Here is a 17,319-nt window from a genome sequence, read left to right on the forward strand (position 1 = left end):
AGCCCTCGGCAGAGCTCCCTATCGGGATGGAGAGGCCACGGGCCATTCTTGGCCGAATCTGTCCTCTCCAGCCCATGCTGTGTTCTCACGCTGGTGGCTCCACGTGCCCACACTTTTGCATCTGTCCCCGCTGCTGGCTAAACTGCAGGTCATACGTGGAAGAGTGGGCTACGGGGCGAGGTTGCAGAGCATTGGACTGTTCTGGCGGGACCACAGTGTACCCCAAACCGACTCCATGTCTCCTCCCAGGAGAAGATGCTGCTGCTCCCAGGGAGGTGGGCATCACCAAGCCCTTAACCCACCCCCAGCCCATCTCTGCCTGGCAGGGCACACAGATTGCTGTGGGCCTCAGGCCCCTCTGGGTCCATGCTGGAACAGTCCCGACAGGTCCTCTGATCCTGGCCTGCACCACTGCTCACCGGTGGCCTCCTGGGGCTGAGGGGACCCTGGATACAGGAGGGCTGACGGACACACCCCTTTTGTACCCAGGGACAGAGCCCATGGGGTTCTGCTGATGGACTCTGCGAGCCCCACGCATGGGGGGCAGCAAACCTCTGCAGGCTCCCACTTCTGCCTGGCTTCCTAGGGAAGAATGAACCGTCTGTGGCAGCAGCCAGCTTTAGTCCCGGTTTCCTGGAGTAACTGTACCCGGTGGTGGTATTTGAGATCCAGTCTGCGGTGTCCCCAGGGTCTGGCAGAACAGTGTGCAGGTAAAGACTCTAGCAATATGCCACCTTTATTGAACACTATTACAAAGGAGGCGGCTAGTCCAGGAGAGTGTGGCTCCCCAGTGTCTGCGGGAACCCAGACCAGGTCCATTTCTGAGGCTGACTTTGGGTCCAGAATGAGGAGCTGGCTGCATATGGCTGAGGGGACATCAGAGTACCCAGGACCCAGGCAGCCAGAGAAATGGGTCCAGGGTGCTTTTCACACAAAGGTGTTAAATTACATCTTCGAAGGCAATATGCAACACAGGGGACATGGCAGGACTTCAGGCACCTTGAGGGAGCGGAGACTCAGGGCCTGCCTGCCTGAGGCGCATCCCCGGGTGAGGCAAGGCCTGCCAGGCCCCACCTTTCTAACCTCTGGTCTTTCTGTCCAAAAAGTTCTGTGCCAGATCATCGCAAGACCATGGGTGCACTGCCCTGGGATGTGGACAGCACCTCTCCTCACCCACTTCCCCCCTGGATTCTCCTGGTAGCCTGGAAGGTAGGCGGGACAGGCCCGCTTCCCACCTAAGGCGTGGCTGCGGGGCTTTCGGTTCCCATTCATGGTAGCCCCAGCTCTGCCTTTAGCTCCTCAACCAGCTGGTATCCTTGTTCACTGTAGAAAATCGAATCAGCTTCAGGTTGGGCGGCTGGGGCTTCCTGTCATCCCAGATGTACTCTGGGGACAGCACCTTAGACGGCTTGTGTGAGATAAAGCGGCGGTTCAGGTGGCTCTCCTCTTGCCAGGTTGCCATGATGCCATTGGCTTTGTCTGCCAGGATGGCCATGTGGCAGCCCCTGGTAAACTCATATACACTGGCCACTCGCCCACCAAAGACTGCCCCACCATAATAGAAGTCCCCCTCGCTATCGGCCACAAAGGCAGTGGAAACTCTCCTACGCTCATAGGGGAACTGCTGGCGGGATGCAGTGAAGTAGCCTGGGTGAATGGCAGCCACGAGGTCCCCCAGGGTCTCGGGGCCCCACGGGTTCCGGAACACCATGTCCACATCGAGGCAGAAGAGGTAGTCCACCTCCTGGTGCGCCCTCTTGGCTATGTGCCGGCTGATGGTCTCCATCCGGCGCATGGAAATCTCCTCCCAGTGCGAGTGAGCCTGGATGGGGATGATGCTGAGGAGCCGGCCGTGGCCCAGTGGGACCCTGGGAATGGCCGCAGGGTCGTGGGTGAAGATGTAGTAGTGCACACGGAGGCCACGCATGAAGAACTCCTCAGCCGAGCGCAGGAAGTGCTGGACAAAGCGCGTGTACCTGACGGGGAGAGCCCTGCCATCCACTGCTGCCCCGCAGCGCCACCACCTGGTTCCCACCATGTGCCGGCATCAAGCGGGCCACAGGGCATGGGCTGCCAGGCTGGGGTTTACTCCCCACGCTCTACCTGCTTTATCTGCAGCAGCGGCTCAGGCCTGGCTCTGGGTTCTTGTCTGCCAACTTCCCACTGAGCCGCATCCCCAGCTCTTTTTATTTTTATTTTGAAACAGGGTCTCATTAAGTTGCTTAGGACCTTGCTCAGTTGCTGAGGCTGGCTTTGAACTCCTGATCCTCCTGCCTCAGCCTCCTGAGTCACTGGGATCACAGGCATGTGCCACTGTGTCCGGCTAAACACACTAACTTTTATTGAGCTCTGACTGTCAAGAAAGGTTTTCTCTTGATGTTCTTTTAGATGCCTACAAAAATGCCCATTTTATAGGTGGAAATACTGAGGAGCAACTGGAAGAAAGTAGCTGAGAAGCAAGTGGGTGGCAGAAGGAGGGATGTGGGCAATGGATGCTGGGTGCAAGGAGCAGAAGTGGATGGCCTGAACCATGTGGCCATTCATTGGTCAAAGCCTTAGGCCTTGAGGCCCCATAGTGGTCCCAGGTGGTAGCTCCTGAAGGAAAGGCCAGGTAGGGTCAAGAAGGCAGGGCCAGGGGCTGGGGCACAGGCACAGCGAGGGCCAGGGCCTCCTGCCAGGGGTCCTGCTCCTCCTCGCCTGGGCTGCTTCCACCTGGCCTTCCACGCCAGGACCCCACCTTGCCCAGCGAGCCCACCCGGCACGCTCCGCACTGCCCCTCCCGTGGCCTGGCACCTGTGGGGCCTCTGCAGAGCTGGTGTCCACTGACTGAGCTTCCCTGGCTTGCAGGACCCCTGCCGCCCACTCACCCCCACTCACTTCCCCACGGCAAACACCGTGACTCCGATGGTCAGGTTCAGCGGCTGGTAGATGTGCTGCAGCAGCTCCGGGTCGAAGGTCCCCTCAGAGACGACAGGCGCCAGCCAGGGCGTGAGTGTCAGCAGCCCTGTGGGCCTGGCAGTGGGGAGGCGCCAGTGCTGACCTCCCTGTGGAAGCCTGGGTCACGCCCTGACCCACCATGTGCACCACGTGACACGGGCAACCTGGTACCTGTCGCTGGGCCTCAGTTTCCCCATGTGGAAAGTGGGGATGACAACAGCTGCCTCGCAGCAGGGTGGGGAGGACCAGGAGCTGGCACCAGCTTGCCGTCCAGAGGAGCCAGCATTACGCTGTGGGCTGGGTCCACAGCAGGGCCGTACCTGTACCATTGGCAGTGACGGGCACCTTCTGCCGGCAAGCCCGAGGCGCGTGCCACAGTACACTTCCTCTGCACCTCCAGCCTCCTGCGGGCGGGTGCTGCTGTGATCCCCCGCACAGGCAACGCTCTGGGCGGTGGGCTGACCTGCCCAAGGCCATGCAGCTAGTGACAGGACTGGGGCCCAGGTCCCTGACTGCCTGGGTCCCAAGGCCACCCAGACATTGGTCACCCACTGCCACCCACCCACAGTGATGCCAGGTCTCTCTGTGCCTCCTACCTCTGCTCCAGCAGCTTGGGCTGAGGGTACAGGGGTCTGCAACCAAGAAAGGCCAGCGTGAGGGGAGGCGGCCCCACCCCTGGGGCCAGGAAGGGGGAAATGGCGATCTTACTGTGTGGCAGGCTGGCGTGGCTCCTCCCCCTTGTACGGCAGCTTCAGGTTGCTGTGCAGAGGCCAGAGAGCTGTTAGTGGCGGGAAGGGGAGGACACACACCTGGGCTGGGGTCCCGCAGCACGGCCTGTCCAGGGCCGGGGAGGAAGCACCGGGTAGGTGGATCCTGGTGCCACTTGCCCAGCACTGACCGAGCTGCTCCCTGCAGTCCCAGCGTGGGGCAGGACTGACCTGAGGGAACTGAAATCTGTTGGGAGTTGGGTCTGGCCTCAGGTGGCTTGGCCGTTTGGTGGCAGAGTGCCCCCTGCATATGCCCAGGGGTCTGGCCCTGCAGCCCTACCGCCCCCTGTTCACCTCCCCACTCTGTGACTTTGTTGAAGCTAGTGGACACTGTTCATGTGGACTGCTGCCAGGCAGCAGCCAGGACTGGGCAGGGCTGAGAAGCCACAAAGGCCCAGGGGCAGGGGAGCTTGGGTGAGCTGCACAATCCCAGCCACGAGTGTAGCTTGGTAGGGCGCGATTCCCCGTTTCTCAGAAGTGTCATGCTGAAGGCATTTTGTAGGTGTGGCCAGCATCGGGGTTGCTTGGCAGTTTTTTAAGACTAGGGATTAAGCCCAGGGGTGCTCTGCCCCTGAGCTACACCCTCAGCCCTTTTTATTTTGAGACAGGGTCTCACTACATTGCCTAGTGTGGCCTCCAGCTTTCTATCCTTCTGCTCCAGCCTCCCCAGTAGTTGGATTACGGATGTGCACACTGCACCCAGCTTGGTTGGTTGTATATGAAGGAATTTATCCTGGGCAACCTGGTGGCCTGATCCCGGCAGGTGAAAGACCTTAAGGATAGAACCAAGGAAAAAGACGTGTCGTCTGTAGACTGCAGTGTTGGCTCCCGCTGGTGAGTCCCAGCCTGCCCTGTGGGTTGCCAACCTGTCTGGCAGCCCGCCATCACAGGTGCCAGTACTGCGTCTCCATGGCTGGCTGCCTACCCGTCTCTGACTGGCCTACTGGAACTCTGAGACTCACACCTCTCCACATCCTGAAACAGGCCGCCATCCTTGACCCACAAGGCTGTGAGCGTCAAACAAGAGGAAGAGCACGTGCCCAGCCCTTGGCCAGTGCTCAGAGAGGCCAGGGTTCTGGCCACTTCTTGGCAGCAGCCCAGGCTGTCAGTGTCCACGAGCTTCAACAAAGGTCACACTGAGTGGAGAAGTAAAAGGAGGTGGCAGGGCTGCAGGGCCAGGCCCCTGAGGCCATTGACTTCCAGTCCCTCATCTACCTACCACAGGGGGTAGGAGTGAGGCTCAGAGAGAGTAGAGGCCTGCCCAAGGCTGCCCAGCAAGCAGCATGGTGGCAGAGCCAGCCCTGGAGAGGCGGGAGGCGGATGGTCAGAAGGCAGTCCTAAGGGTCGGCACCTGAGACATGTCCTATAAGCAGATGGCTGCAGGTCCTTGAGCTCTCCCACCTCTGGTCTGTGGCCGCCGTTGGTGCGGCAAAACGTGCGAAGGTGGGATTCACCCCTCTAGCCGTGTCTAAGCATCCATACAGTTTGCGACATTAAGCACACCTGCGTCGCTGTGTGACCCAAAGGCTCGTGTGTCGAGGGCTTGGTCCCCAGAGGTGGGGCTCTCGGGAGGGGGTGCATCCTGTGGGCTCTGACCTCATCCATGGATGGGTCTGTTGGTGGGTTCACGGCTCATGGCATTATGGGCAGGTGTGGAAACTGTGGGAGGTGGGCCCAGTGGAGGAAGCAGTCACTGGGGGTCTCTGGAAGGCATTTCTTGTCCCCCACCATCCCTGCTCTCTCTCTGCTTACTGGCCCCCACCAGCCAGTAAGCACCTTTGCTCTGCATGCCCTTCTGCCATGATGTTCTGCTGCACCACAAGCCCAGAGAGAGTGGAGCCATGTGACACGGACTGGAACCTCTGAAACTGTGAGCCAAAATAAAGTCTTTCCTCCTTTAAGTTGATTTTCTCAGGTATTTTGTTTCAGCAATGAAAAGCTGACTGATACAACCACCTTCTGTGTCTAGAATGTTTTCATCACCCAGAACAGAAACGTGGTACTTGTTGAACAGTAGCTCCCTATGACCCTGTCCCCTGAGAAGAAGGACCACCACTCCACAGGTGACCATTGTTCTAACTCTGCTTCATGAATCTGACTACTGCAGGGACCTCTTATAAGTGGAACCACAGCCTGTTCTTTTTGGTGATTAGTCTCTACTTTTTTCCTTTTTTTGTAGTGAGGATTGAGCCCAGGAGCACTCTACCATTGAGTTACGACCCCAGCCCATTTTAAATTTTATTTTGAGATAGGGTCTCACTAAGGTGCCCAGGTTGGCCTCACACTTGGGATCCTCCTGCCTCCGTTTCCTGAGTAGCTGGTGTTATAGGCATGTGCCACTACACCCAGCTGAACCTCTACTCTTGAACTGATGAATTTTCAAACTCAGTTCATCAATTTGGACCTCTGCTTAGTTCCTTACAAACAAGCACATTTCCGGTCTCTTCTCTCCACAAGTACAGACAGGCGCCAGCCACATTGTGGCCTCAGACACAGGGGCACAAAGCTGGGGCTGGGGTGCAGCTCAGTGGCAGGGCACTTGCCTGGCATGAGTGAGGCCCTGGATTCCACCATCCCCACACTGACAAAGAAAAAAAAAAAAAACATATTTCTAAACCTCTGAAGGTAATAAATGAAAAGTAAAAGGAGAAATCTAATTGGAAAAAGAACTAAAATAGACACATTTTCTACTTCAATCTATTACAAAAACAATTCAACAGAACCAAAAGCCACACGTGAAGAAAAAAGGTGTAGCCGCCCCGCCTGGCTAAGGGTGAGGTCGGAGCCCACCAATGGACCAGAGAAGTCAGCGAGCAGCGCACGCTTCACAGAAGAGGAAATTCAAGTAACGGGAAGACGTTGGGGGTGGGGGGATAAAATGATGGTGAGGGTATCAAGTGCAGAAATGACCGCCGCTGCGTTCAATAGCAGGCCTTTGCCTTCAGAGCCAGGTGTGGCCTAGAACCTGCTCAGACAGACTGCGAGCAGCAGGGAGAGGCAGGGCATGCTGGGCAGGACCCCAGAGGCCAGCCTTTCCTCTCTCTTTTCTGTTTCCCAGCTTCCTAGCTGCTAGGGTTGGATGCTGCTTGAGTGTTGAAGTGTGATCCCTGATGTGAGGCAGGAAGAGGCTGGACGCTGAGTCCACTGTGGCATTCAGTGGTGGGCCTTAGGGAGGCCACTGGGGTGGGCCCTGGGAGTGCATCCTGATGGCGCACACTAGGAGGTACACACACAGGCACTCCCTGTCTCCTGCCACCAGTCAGCCCCTGCTGTCTGGGAAGGCCATCACCAGATGCAGCCCCTTGCCCTTGGACTAGAACCGTGAGCCAAAATAAACCTCTTCTTTATAACTTGCCAGTCTGTGGAGGTGGAGTATTAGCAACAGAATTGGACGGAGGACTGTGTTTCTAACAGTGAAGCGGGACTTGCTGCTAACTAGTCAGTAATCCAGCTGTGAGACTTGCCCCTTTGACATTGTCCCAACCCCTTTGTTTGCTCTTAGCTGTCAAACAGCCAGATTCACCAAATGGGGAAGTTGTTAGAGTTAATTTGTTCCTTAAATCTACATGGAGCACACGATTGAGTCCTACGAGCAGTGTCTATGGCCACCTACTCTGCATAGGGCAATACCAGGCTATGTCCTCACACTCCATGTTCCCGGTGGCCCAGGAGGGACACCTTGCCCATCCCATTTTATAGATGCCATCAGTAAGACTCTGAGTTCTGCAGCCTGCCAAGGCCAAACCACGCAGGGGCACAAAGAAGCGCCGACTCAAGTAGCAATTTCATGCCACGTCTGTGGCAGCTGGTACAATACCTGAACACCACAGTGGCTCAGCAGAACCCAGGAACCCGCAGGCAACATGCCCCTAAAAACCCTTGAGTCTCTCCAAATGTGAGCAGCCCACAGAGGCCCAGTTCTCCCAGCCCCATACTTACAAGATCTCTGGGCAGGGAAGATAATAGGGGACATAGGAGACTGGCAGCCAGGTCTTGACATACACCCTGGGAAGGAAAAACACCTGTTGACTCTGCTCTGCCTCTCAGGCTGACACCCATACGGTGCACATTATTGGAAGTGAAGAACTTCAATGGTGCATTTGGGGGGGGGGGGGTCCCCTGTCATTCTAGAGTCTCAGGACAAAGCCTCCCAGAGTTCCCTGTGGCTATCAAAGGCCCTGTAGCCATTCGTTCCTGGGTGTGCATGGGCTTGACTAGTGGCCCACACAAGCAGCAGGGTGAGGCGCAGCCCCAGGAGCTTCTCAGAAGGGTACTGGGGATGAACTTGGGAGCATGAACAGGAGTTCCTCACCAACACAAGTAGAAGGGTGGTCTAGACAGAGCAGACTTCAGGTCAAAGCCCAGGAGGCCAGTACAAGGCACAACTCAGAAACTGAAATTAATTAGGTCTGGCTGGGGCTGAGCCTGGGGGAGAGGTGGGCCAGGAGAGGTTGGTGGAACCTGGAAGACCTCAAGTTTTGGGGGGCTGGCATGCAGAGGCAGGGAGGGTGGGTTCCATGGGGCAACTTACCACAGGGCCCAGAGGCTTGAGCCGGTCAGCAGGCAGAGCCCCAGGGCCAGGGCCAGTCTCTGGCGGGGCATGACGGGCTGCTGCACCTGAGCCTGGGCGCCTGCAGAGACCCTTGGCTCCTTGACCAAACAGGCCCTTTCCTCCCAGGGCTGTCAAGCTCTGCTCCTGCCTCCTGGAGACCCTGAGACGCTGAGGTCCCAGAAACACCTGCAAAGGAATTCTGTTTATTCCAACGGGAGGCCCACTCTGCACCTCTCTCTTCTCATCCCAAGCAAGGCGGGTCCTAGATACTCCTACTTCAGCGAACCCTCAGCCTAGCTTCGGAGGTGCAGGTGGTTGGGTGGCAGGGGCTCAGCGCTCAGCTGGAGCTGTCGTTGGGGCAGCTCAGGAGTCTGGCTCCCTCCCTCCATCCTAGGACAGAGGCTCGCCCTCCCGGGGGCTGGGACGCCGAGGCGGGGCTTAGAGGATTCCCCTGGGTAATCCCGAGCCAGGGCAACCGGCACCAAGCCCAGCGCCCCATAGCAGGGGCACACCTAGTCTCCCGGGGTGCGCAGACAGCAGCGGCCGGGATTCCCCTAGGGAAGGAGGTGGCAGCAGGGTATCCTCCGGGAGGGGCGGGGGGACTTGGTTTTCCTGGGAACGACTGGAAGGCGCTTCCGCTCTCACTCGTTCGCTGACCTTGGAAAGCCTCAGGGTTCTCCTCGGCAAAAGGGGTTCGGGAAACAGCACGCTCCACCCGTGGGTATGACCCGCAGGGATGGTTGTAAAGCGCTCCGCAGCTCTGCTGCCACAGGCCGCGGGGTCGGGGTTCTGGGATTTAGGCCTCTGTTCACTCAAGGCCTCTGGTAACCTCGCTCCTCCTCTTTCGCTCTGGGGCCTCCGTTTCCCCACCTAGACTTCGGTGCCCACATCCTCCAAGCCCTGGCCTCCACTGCCCGGCCCAGGTCTCAGGGCTGCTCCGCTCGCCCCGGCCTGGAGTGCAGACCCAGGAGCTGGGCCGAGGTGCGCACTTCCCGGTGTGCCCTCCGAAGGGCTCTCCGCCGCGCGGCGCTGGGCTGGGTCAGGATAGGGTAGGGCGGGACGGAGCGCGACCGTCCCCGAGGGGCGCGGACTCCTCCTTGAGGCCGGACCAGTTTTACGATGGACGCAGGGACGTACCTCTGTCCAGAAACCAAGGATTCGGCTCCGGGCACCTAGCCGCGCAAGCCGGGGACGCCGCAGTTTCCGGGCTGGGGCTGTAAGTCCGCAGGGGCTGGAAGCGCGCGCCCCGCCCTCCGGCCGCAGCCCTGACTCCACCCCGCGCCCCGCCCACCGGCTGCACTCGGCTCGGCACCCAGTGCCCAGTGCGGGGCTCTGAGCCCCCTGGACCTGGGCTGTGGCATCATCTCGGAGTGCGGGACTCCTCCTGGGACGAGGCTGCAGGCCGCAAGCTCACGGCTGAGAGGCCGGGACGGACAGGGCATGAGGTAGAAAGGAAGAAATAAGCGCGGGTAAAAAGAAGGCCATCGGGGAAGGGAGAGAGAAAGGGAGCTTTAAGGGAGCTCCTGGAGCACCCTCACCCCTACTCCCGAGCCTGGTGTCCTCCGGACGTAAGTTCGAAGCCCACGGCTCCTGGTGTTGAGCGTCCAGATGATGATTGCATACACGCTGCTGACGTGCACAGCATGTTTTCTTCAGGGTAAATTAACCCACGGCGGGAAAGTACTTATGGGCATATTCCGAAAGTTATCTGTTAGCTAGATATCAGCTTACAGATTCCCAGAAGACGCTGATCACGTGACGCGCCCGGTGCTCCAGGGTTAAGAGAATGGAGCTCACTGGCAGCTGTAAACCCGCGCTTCTCGGGCTCACTGTTTACGAAGTTTCCTGTAAAAGAACGGTCGGCAGGTTGGTGCAAGCCCCTGCTACTCCGGAGTACGAGGCAGCAATGCAAGCTTGAGGCCAGCTCAGCAACCTAGTGAAACCCTGTCTCAAAAAGGGGCGGGGCAGCGATGTGGCTCAGTGGTAAAGTGCCCCTGGGTTCAACCCCAGAACCCCCTGAAATGCTCCTGACCCAAGCAGGGCATCTTGCTCTGGAGCACCCCACTTTCTCTCTTTGAGCACCTCTCCTGCTCTGTTGCTTGCTTTCCTGAATAAATCTCTGCTCTCCTAAATAAATCTGTGTGCCTCTTTTGAAGCATCCTGAATTTCTTTTCTGTGGTGTACGTCAAGAACCCAACAGAACTGAATTGAATTTTCCTTCTCCCTTCTGGGGAACCTTCTTGGACCCCTATCCAGTGGCAGGCAGGGTGTGGACAGAGCAATGAGACACGCTTTTTGTGGAAAACTTTCACTGTTAAGCAGAATCTCCAGGTAGTCATGGAAAGGGGGAGTTCACTGTGTGGTTTGGGATTGGCCTTCCTTTGATCAGGGCCTCCGAGCCTGGCTTCTTTCCTGGTTGGAGAACCACCAGTAGCTCCCAGCATCTCCTGGAGCCTCTTCCTCCTCTGCCGAAGGGTATGGCCATGCTTCTCTCCTGTGGCCTGGCCAGTACCAAGGGCCCTCCTGGGAAGGACTGTTGCAGGTCACCCAGGCGCTCTGAGAAGGGCCCTCTGACATCATGCCCAGGCACAACAAGCAGGGACTGTGGGCTTGGGAGGTAGCCTGAAGTATCCAAGAGAACTGGTAGGACAAAGAAGAAGGAGACCAACCCAGCACGGAGTCACAGGAGCCGCTGGAGATGGCCCAGTATGTCCGCCAGTTCTGTCTCTCTCTCTCTCTACCTTTATAAAAACTCTTATTGAATATTACTTAAGTGGCTTTGGAGGAGGAGGTAGGCACTGAAGCTGGGGTCCAAATCAAGACCCCCACCGTGGCTGTGGTGCCATGCTGTCCCACCTGGTGGGCGGTGAGCTCCGGGGCAGGGGAAGCATGAGGGGCTCGCCATTGCAGCCCAGGCCCTGCACACACAGGTGCCTAATGTATGCATGCATGCCCGAATGAGTGACCCAAGACCTCTTCCTGTCTCAGGCTTCTCATCTGTAAGACAACAGCACCCTCCTCAAGGGCTCTTGGGAAGGTACATGATGCCTTTGCCTATCTATTCAGCAGATGTGGGGGTCCCTGTGTGCAGGCGCTGCTCTGCAGCCTGGGAATTCAGCCCAGAGCAGGCACAGCCCCTGTCCCTCTGGACTGACTGCAGGGAATGCAGGTGAGAGGCGGGTCCTGAGCTCCGCTGGGAGCAGCTGCTTGGATGGGCAGGTCACGCACAAGGCCAAGTCCAACAGCTCAGGGCCAGCCCAGGCGGGGCCTGTGGAGGAGGGCACGCGGGATCCATGATCTTTATAAGTGTCCTCAAAGGTCCATGTGTTAAAGGCTTGTCCCCCAGTGTAGAGCAAGTGGGGTGGAAACTTTAAGAGGTGGGACCTGGGGGGAAGTCTTCTGGTTGTTTGGTGTATGCCCTTGAAGGGGACTGTGGGACCCCATCCCTTCTTCTCTCCTTGGTCTCTCTTTTGAATCCAGTCATGAGGTGAATTAACTTCCTCCACCATGAAGTGCTTTCTTGCCACATGCCTGAAAGAAACAGGGCCACTCAACCATGTACAAAAATCTTCAAAAGTGTGACTGTGAGCCAGAAGAAAACTTTCCTCTTTATAAGTTGATTATTTCAGGTATTTGTTATAGTAACAGAAAGCTGACTCACACACTTGGTGTGACCAATTGTGGCCCCCAATAACCCTATGTGGCTATTCCTCTCCCTGGTCCTCAGATTTTCACTTGATAATGGACATCGAATGGAATTCATCCCTCAGTTCCATAATGAAGTTGGTCTTGATCCTGAGATGGAGTGGTCTGTTTTCTCAGTAGCAATCTCAGAGGGCTGAGTTATGGGTTTAGAGAGAGAAGTGGGCAACAACATTTCAGGGGACTGGTTAAGGTCTGCCTTCTGGTTAGTGGCAGAGCAAGACTTGGAGCCCTTGACTCCAAGGCCAGTTCTTGGCTTCCCTACCACACACAGACGCTTCACAATTAGTCCCCAACTGTGACCCATCTCTGGGATGCCAGAGCACTTCCTAGAAGCAAGGGACTCCATGACTGAGTCTAGACACCCTAGGGTGAGCTTGGCAGCAGGATCCCCAGGACTTTACCTCCAGGGGAGTTGGGAGAGCATGCAGAACTTCCCCAGCCATGGAACTTGGCAGAGGAGGCTTGGCAGGAGTTCACCAAATGGGCCTCACCACCCTCTCCTTGAGGAGGTACTTCTGTTTGGAGCAAGAGCCAGAGTCTTCCTGGGTGTCAAGCAGGTGTCTCTGCAAATCTCAACTGAGACTTAGACATTGATTTTTGCCCCAAGGGTGGGAAGCAACAACAGACCTCAGGTCTCTACCCATGTGCCCAGGGCTCTGCCTCCAATTTGCTGAGTGACCTTGGGAAAACCTCAGCTTCCCTGCTATGGAAGGAGGTGATAGGGGCCTTCAGTGCTGGCCGAGCACTTACTCCTGGAGCCCTGGTTGTGGGCAGGGAGTTCGCACAGGTTCACAGCCCACATGCCCGTCACACAGAACCCAGCAGCATCCAGGGATCACTTAGTCTGAGACCATCGTCCTTCAATAGCCAAGGTCTGGCTGGGCACAAGCAGAACCCTCTGTGTCCCTGAACCAGCAAATCTGGGGTCCCTGCATCAGACTGGTCTGTCAGATCCAGCAGAGGTGGGAGCCCCTCTGCTGGGGCCTGATCCCCCAACACCAGGGAGAGGAACTCAGCACTAGTCTGTGATCCAGGTCTGCCTGGAGAGACGGGTTCCCCAGGCTCACAGAGCTGGAGGGGCCACATCCTGAAATGGCTGAAAGATGAGAATCCAGACTCCCTCCTCCTTAGGACAAGGAAATAGAGGCGATTCAGATGTCATCTCTCACCTCCAAACTGCAGCAACTTTCCCACCCCCTGAAATCAGAATCCCTTGGGCTGGCCAAGGGGGATGGACACTCCCCAGCAGCAGAAGCAGCAGCAGGTCTGGACTGTCTGCCTGGGTGGTGACTCAGTAATAGGACCCTGTGTCCTTTGATTCAGTTTGTCTGCCTCTAGAAACCAGAGGAAAGGACTGGAGATGTGAACAAAGCTCAGGGGTCCGGGCTCACCTGCCTGAGAGCCCTGCGTGGGACGCCTCCAGTGTCCAGCAGGGGGACCTCTCGTCCCTGGTAGAGCCAGCATGCTGAAGCCATTTAAAATGATGGTGTCAGATGAAGCTCCCAGATAGAGGGTCACTAACCGTGTTAGTGGGGTAGGCTGGGATTTTAAGTAAAATAAATCTTAGAGAGAGGCTTTCCAGGCAGGGCCAGCGTCGAGTGAACTGCTCTGTGTTTGTGTGTGTGTGTGTGTGTGTGTGTGTGTGTGTGCGCGCGCGCGCGCGTTTGAGGACACTATCGCATGTGAACGATGTCCCAGAGGGGCAAGAGAAGGGGCTGAAAGAAAGGCCAGGTTCAGGCCAGCTGACAGGTGACACTGGCCAGGTGTTTCTTGTATGGCCGGCATCAGAGACAGAGGCTGAGATAGCCGACACCTGTGCAGTTGCCTCTTGACCTCTGACACTCCTGCTTAGCACTCCAGGTTCTTGGGGAGGGAGTTTAGGCAAGGGAGCCTTACACCTCAGGGCCGGAAGGACCTGGCCTAAACCCCAGGGCTTGTTACTACTTACTGTCCAGGAGCCATCTTTGTGCTCCCACTTCCCACCCAGAGCCTGGGGGAGCTGTAGAGCACCTCAGAGCCCCTGTGCAGACGACTTACCCCAGTACACACTGGTACATCTGGTGGACGGCTGCACCCTGTCCCCAGGCTGGCTGTGCCAGGCAATGACCTCACCCGGCCAGCTGCTCTGTGCTTGGCCAGGCTCTAGGGTTGCCTCTCAGGCCTAGCGCCCTCCTGGATGAGCTGGCAGGGTAGGCAGCTCCTGATTGAGCTCCTGGAAAGTTCCCCAGGCCCTGTCCTCCACAGAGGTGGAGGCAGAGGTGGAGGTGGAGGCAGAGCCGGGCAGGAAGTCAGCTGCACCACTCTGGCTGAGCGACTCTGGGATGTCTCTCCCTTCCCTTTGGGTTCCTCATTCACACAGGGGGCCCAGTCGTGGCCACCTCCTCCCAAGCAGGATGGGGTCTCCTGCATGGAGAGCAGGCTGTAAGCTGAAGGGGCTGTGCATGTGGTTTCAGAAGAGAGAGTGGCAAGCAAAGTCCAGCAAAGGGGCCTGACCTCTATCAGGGACGCCTGGGCGACCATGCTGCTGCTGATGGGCACGTCTCCTTGGCCCACCCGAGCCCACTGGAAGCTGGGGGAGCCTGTTCCCTTCCTCTCTCCCTGAGCTCTCCTGACCCCTGGGAGCTGCTTCTCCTGCAGGCCAGCCTCAGCCACCAGTGTGAGGGTGTTAAAACCCTGGGACCACTCTCCGCCTGTGGGGGCCGAGCTCATCCAGCTGATGAAGTCCCCAGAGAGGCTGAGGCTGGGGGTCCTCCCAGGACTTGCTCACCTGGGCCCCTCATCGTGGTTCCCCCTCCTGCCTCCCCTTCCCACAGCCTGGTTCAGGCTTCCCGGGATCATCAGCCACACACGACTTGTCACTGAGTTCTCTGCTGGCTGGGTGACTGGAGCAGGTTTTCTGGATTTTCTGGGCTTGGGTGTCCTCACATGCAAAATGGGGGCCACGGGCTGACCGGATGCAGTCCTTAAGGAGTCTTTTTCATCTGACCACACAAGGTCATGCAAGGTCAAAGTGCAGATTGTTCTCAGGCGAGAGGCAAACCGTGGGAGGAAACAGGAGGGGGTGAAGCTGAGGACGGGTGGAGAGCTGCCTGTCTGAATGACAAGCAGAGCCACCAACAGGGGAGACCCAGCAATCAAAGAGAGGCAAGGGACAAAGACGGAGGGTGGAGGTTCCCTGGGAGAATGATTTAGCATCAAAGGGTTCCAGAGCCCTCGGGAACGTTAACGAGGCCCAAGAGGAATTTTGCTGAAAAGCTATCAATTTGATCATAAAAATTGTGTCACAAATACCCAGCTCTAGCTGGATCTATTCTTTGCTGTTTCTTGGAATTTGTGTATGCCTGGGATTATACCCACATTTTGGTGTGGGTTCTCTGCGGGCTGGGGACTGAGACGCTCCAGGCCCAGAGGAGTTCTGGTCAAGGCGACCCCTTCCATCAGCAGCAGGCAGAGCCAGGCAGGCTGGGGCAAGGGCCCTGGAGGGCGACACACTCCTGGGAGGGCCTCTAACCTGGGGCCATGCACAGTCCACCCAGAGGGGCTGAGAAAGTCACCTGAAGGACCAGGTGGAGCTTCATTATTAGGGAGATGAGATAGGAGGACAGGGCGGGGGATGGAGCGGATGGAGCTCAGGAGAGTCACACGGCACAGAGTGACCCTGCACCAACTAAGCGTGGCTGCTCTGATGGCCGCGATCACTCCTGCGGGTGACCAGCCCACGGTGCTGGTCCCTGCCTCCTTCCCCTGAGGGTGCCCACTTCTGCAAGGACTGACTTACCCAAGTTCTCCAGAGACCACAGGTCAGCCTACCCTGGTCCCCAGGCACCCAAGGGACCGTCCTTGAGCCCTCGGCCCCCAGCGGGCCCTTTTCTTCCTGAGTTTATTTCAGATACAAGCCTGTTCTAAGAAAGCGGTTGGTTCCTGGTGCCCATCGTCCCCACGAACTCGAGGGCCAGCCCTCTTGCGCCACACATGGGTGCGAGCTCCATGTGGCAGCTCAGGGTGAGGCAGGCTGGCCGAGGAAGCCACAGTGCTGGACACAGAGTGGGGGCCAGAGAGCGTTGCAACCAGGTGACCAGCCAGGGGGAGCCACTGGCAGCGGGATCCACACCACAGGAGCTGCTCTCGGGGCAGCAGGTGTCCGGGCGCACAGGTCCTACAGGGGCGCACGAGCATCACCTGTGCTTCCTGCGCTGACCCCTTCACCTGCCTCGTGCTGTTGTCCTGGACCTTCCTCGCTTCTCCTCAGGTTATGCCAAGCACCCGGGACCAAGCAGCAGCAGGGACCACCTGAGGAAGGACCTGCTGGCAGGTGGCTTCGTGTGGGTGCCATACAGGGCAAGGGTCCCACAGGTCATCCTACAGGTCATTCACTCGACAGCCTGTTGGGCTGACCCACCTATTTCTCACTTAACAGATGGGAAAACTGATGTGGGGTCCTTCTGAATGCCATCCCTTACAGAGGCATCCCTGGATCCCAGGAGTCCTGGGGGCCAAGACTTCCCAGGCTGAAAACCTTTACTGAACTTTGTGTGGAAGGCAGAGCCACCCCCAGTGCTTAGGCCCTGGGTCCCCAGTCCTCCCGGGACATGAAATAGCCTACCTGCTGGCTGGCCCCAAAGCCTCTCTCTTGGCATCATGGAAGTACAGAGCCCAGAAGTCCCTCCTGTGGTGGTGGGGTGCAGCCTCCTGGCTATGTAGGCCCCACGGTGTCTCATGGACTCTGGGTTCAAATTCTGCCTCTGCAGATTCTCAAAACCTCAGTTCCCCCATCAGTGCAATGGGGTGTCCATTCCACCTCCCTAATGGGATGGGCAGAGCACTCAGTGTGATGACCCACATGGGGGACAAAGACCCCTGGCAGAGAAAGTGACCCTCAGCTTTCCTGGTGACCTCATCTTTCTTGCTGCCCATTATTGGCCTTGGCTCTGGTCTCTGCCTGCTCTGTCCCTTCTAGTGGTCAGGCCTGGCTTGCTCTGACCCCATGTTCCTCTGAGGCATTCTTGGCTGGGTTCTGCAGCACGGGGACTCCTGCTGTCAGACCCCTTGTCCTTGTGCCTGTGACATCAGGTCCTGAGTATGGACACCTGCCTATCAGTCGTTCTGACCAGGGTCTTCTCTTCCAGCTAAGCATCAGGGTGATGAGTGGCAGGGATTCCCTCCCTCCCCAGGCAGCCACTCTGAGCCACACTGTGACCCACCCCACTCTCCCTCACCAGGAAGATGGCAACTGAGGCTCTGGGCTGAGAGGGCCCAGTCCATTTGGTGTGGAGGGGCCAATGGCACTGTCCTGGGAGCGTCTCGTGTGCATGTGTCTTCCGTGGACTGTGTCTGGGACGCTCACAGGTATAAGGGTCT

At 57.7% G+C, this 17,319-nt stretch overlaps 1 protein-coding gene and 1 long non-coding RNA gene across 5 annotated transcripts; one reads left to right on the forward strand and one right to left on the reverse strand.

Moving 5' to 3' along the window:
- Window positions 1–718: 718 nt before the first annotated feature.
- On the reverse strand, window positions 719–9,526 carry GBGT1 (globoside alpha-1,3-N-acetylgalactosaminyltransferase 1 (FORS blood group)). Of its 4 annotated transcripts, none has more exons than XM_079112490.1 (7): window positions 9,394–9,526; window positions 8,236–8,442; window positions 7,644–7,709; window positions 3,646–3,696; window positions 3,534–3,569; window positions 2,878–3,012; window positions 719–1,976 (listed from the first exon to the last, which is right to left on the reverse strand). In XM_079112490.1, the coding sequence occupies exons 2-7, from the start codon at window positions 8,304–8,306 to the stop codon at window positions 1,292–1,294; spliced, it is 1,044 nt and encodes a 347-aa protein (XP_078968616.1). In that variant the 5' UTR covers window positions 8,307–8,442; window positions 9,394–9,526; the 3' UTR covers window positions 719–1,291. The 4 variants fall into 4 exon arrangements, with proteins under 4 accessions (XP_078968616.1, XP_078968615.1, XP_078968618.1 ...); XM_079112489.1 differs by having other exon boundaries at window positions 8,236–8,400; window positions 9,382–9,509; XM_079112492.1 differs by lacking the exon at window positions 3,646–3,696 and having other exon boundaries at window positions 8,236–8,400; window positions 9,382–9,511.
- Window positions 9,527–10,475: 949 nt separating this feature from the next.
- Window positions 10,476–11,832, forward strand: LOC306645148. The gene is made up of 2 exons (XR_013759553.1): window positions 10,476–10,962; window positions 11,737–11,832. It is a non-coding gene; the product is annotated as an uncharacterized lncRNA (long non-coding RNA).
- The last annotated feature ends 5,487 nt before the right edge of the window (window positions 11,833–17,319 follow it).

This window comes from Sciurus vulgaris (genome assembly GCF_902686455.1).
Source record: "Sciurus vulgaris genome assembly, chromosome: 15".
NCBI lineage: Eukaryota > Metazoa > Chordata > Mammalia > Rodentia > Sciuridae > Sciurus > Sciurus vulgaris.

Excerpts from the sequence above, each read along its gene's own strand:
- GBGT1 (XM_079112490.1), bottom strand. The coding sequence starts at position 8,306 with ATGCCCCGCCAGAGACTGGCCCTGGCCCTGGGGCTCTGCCTGCTGACC. Across the intron at positions 3,570-3,645 it reads CCACGCCAGCCTGCCACACA|ACCCCTGTACCCTCAGCCCA; the intron begins GTAAGATCGCCA and ends TCTTGGTTGCAG. Across the intron at positions 3,013-3,533 it reads CCCAAGCTGCTGGAGCAGAG|GCCCACAGGGCTGCTGACAC; the intron begins GTAGGAGGCACA and ends CCCCACTGCCAG.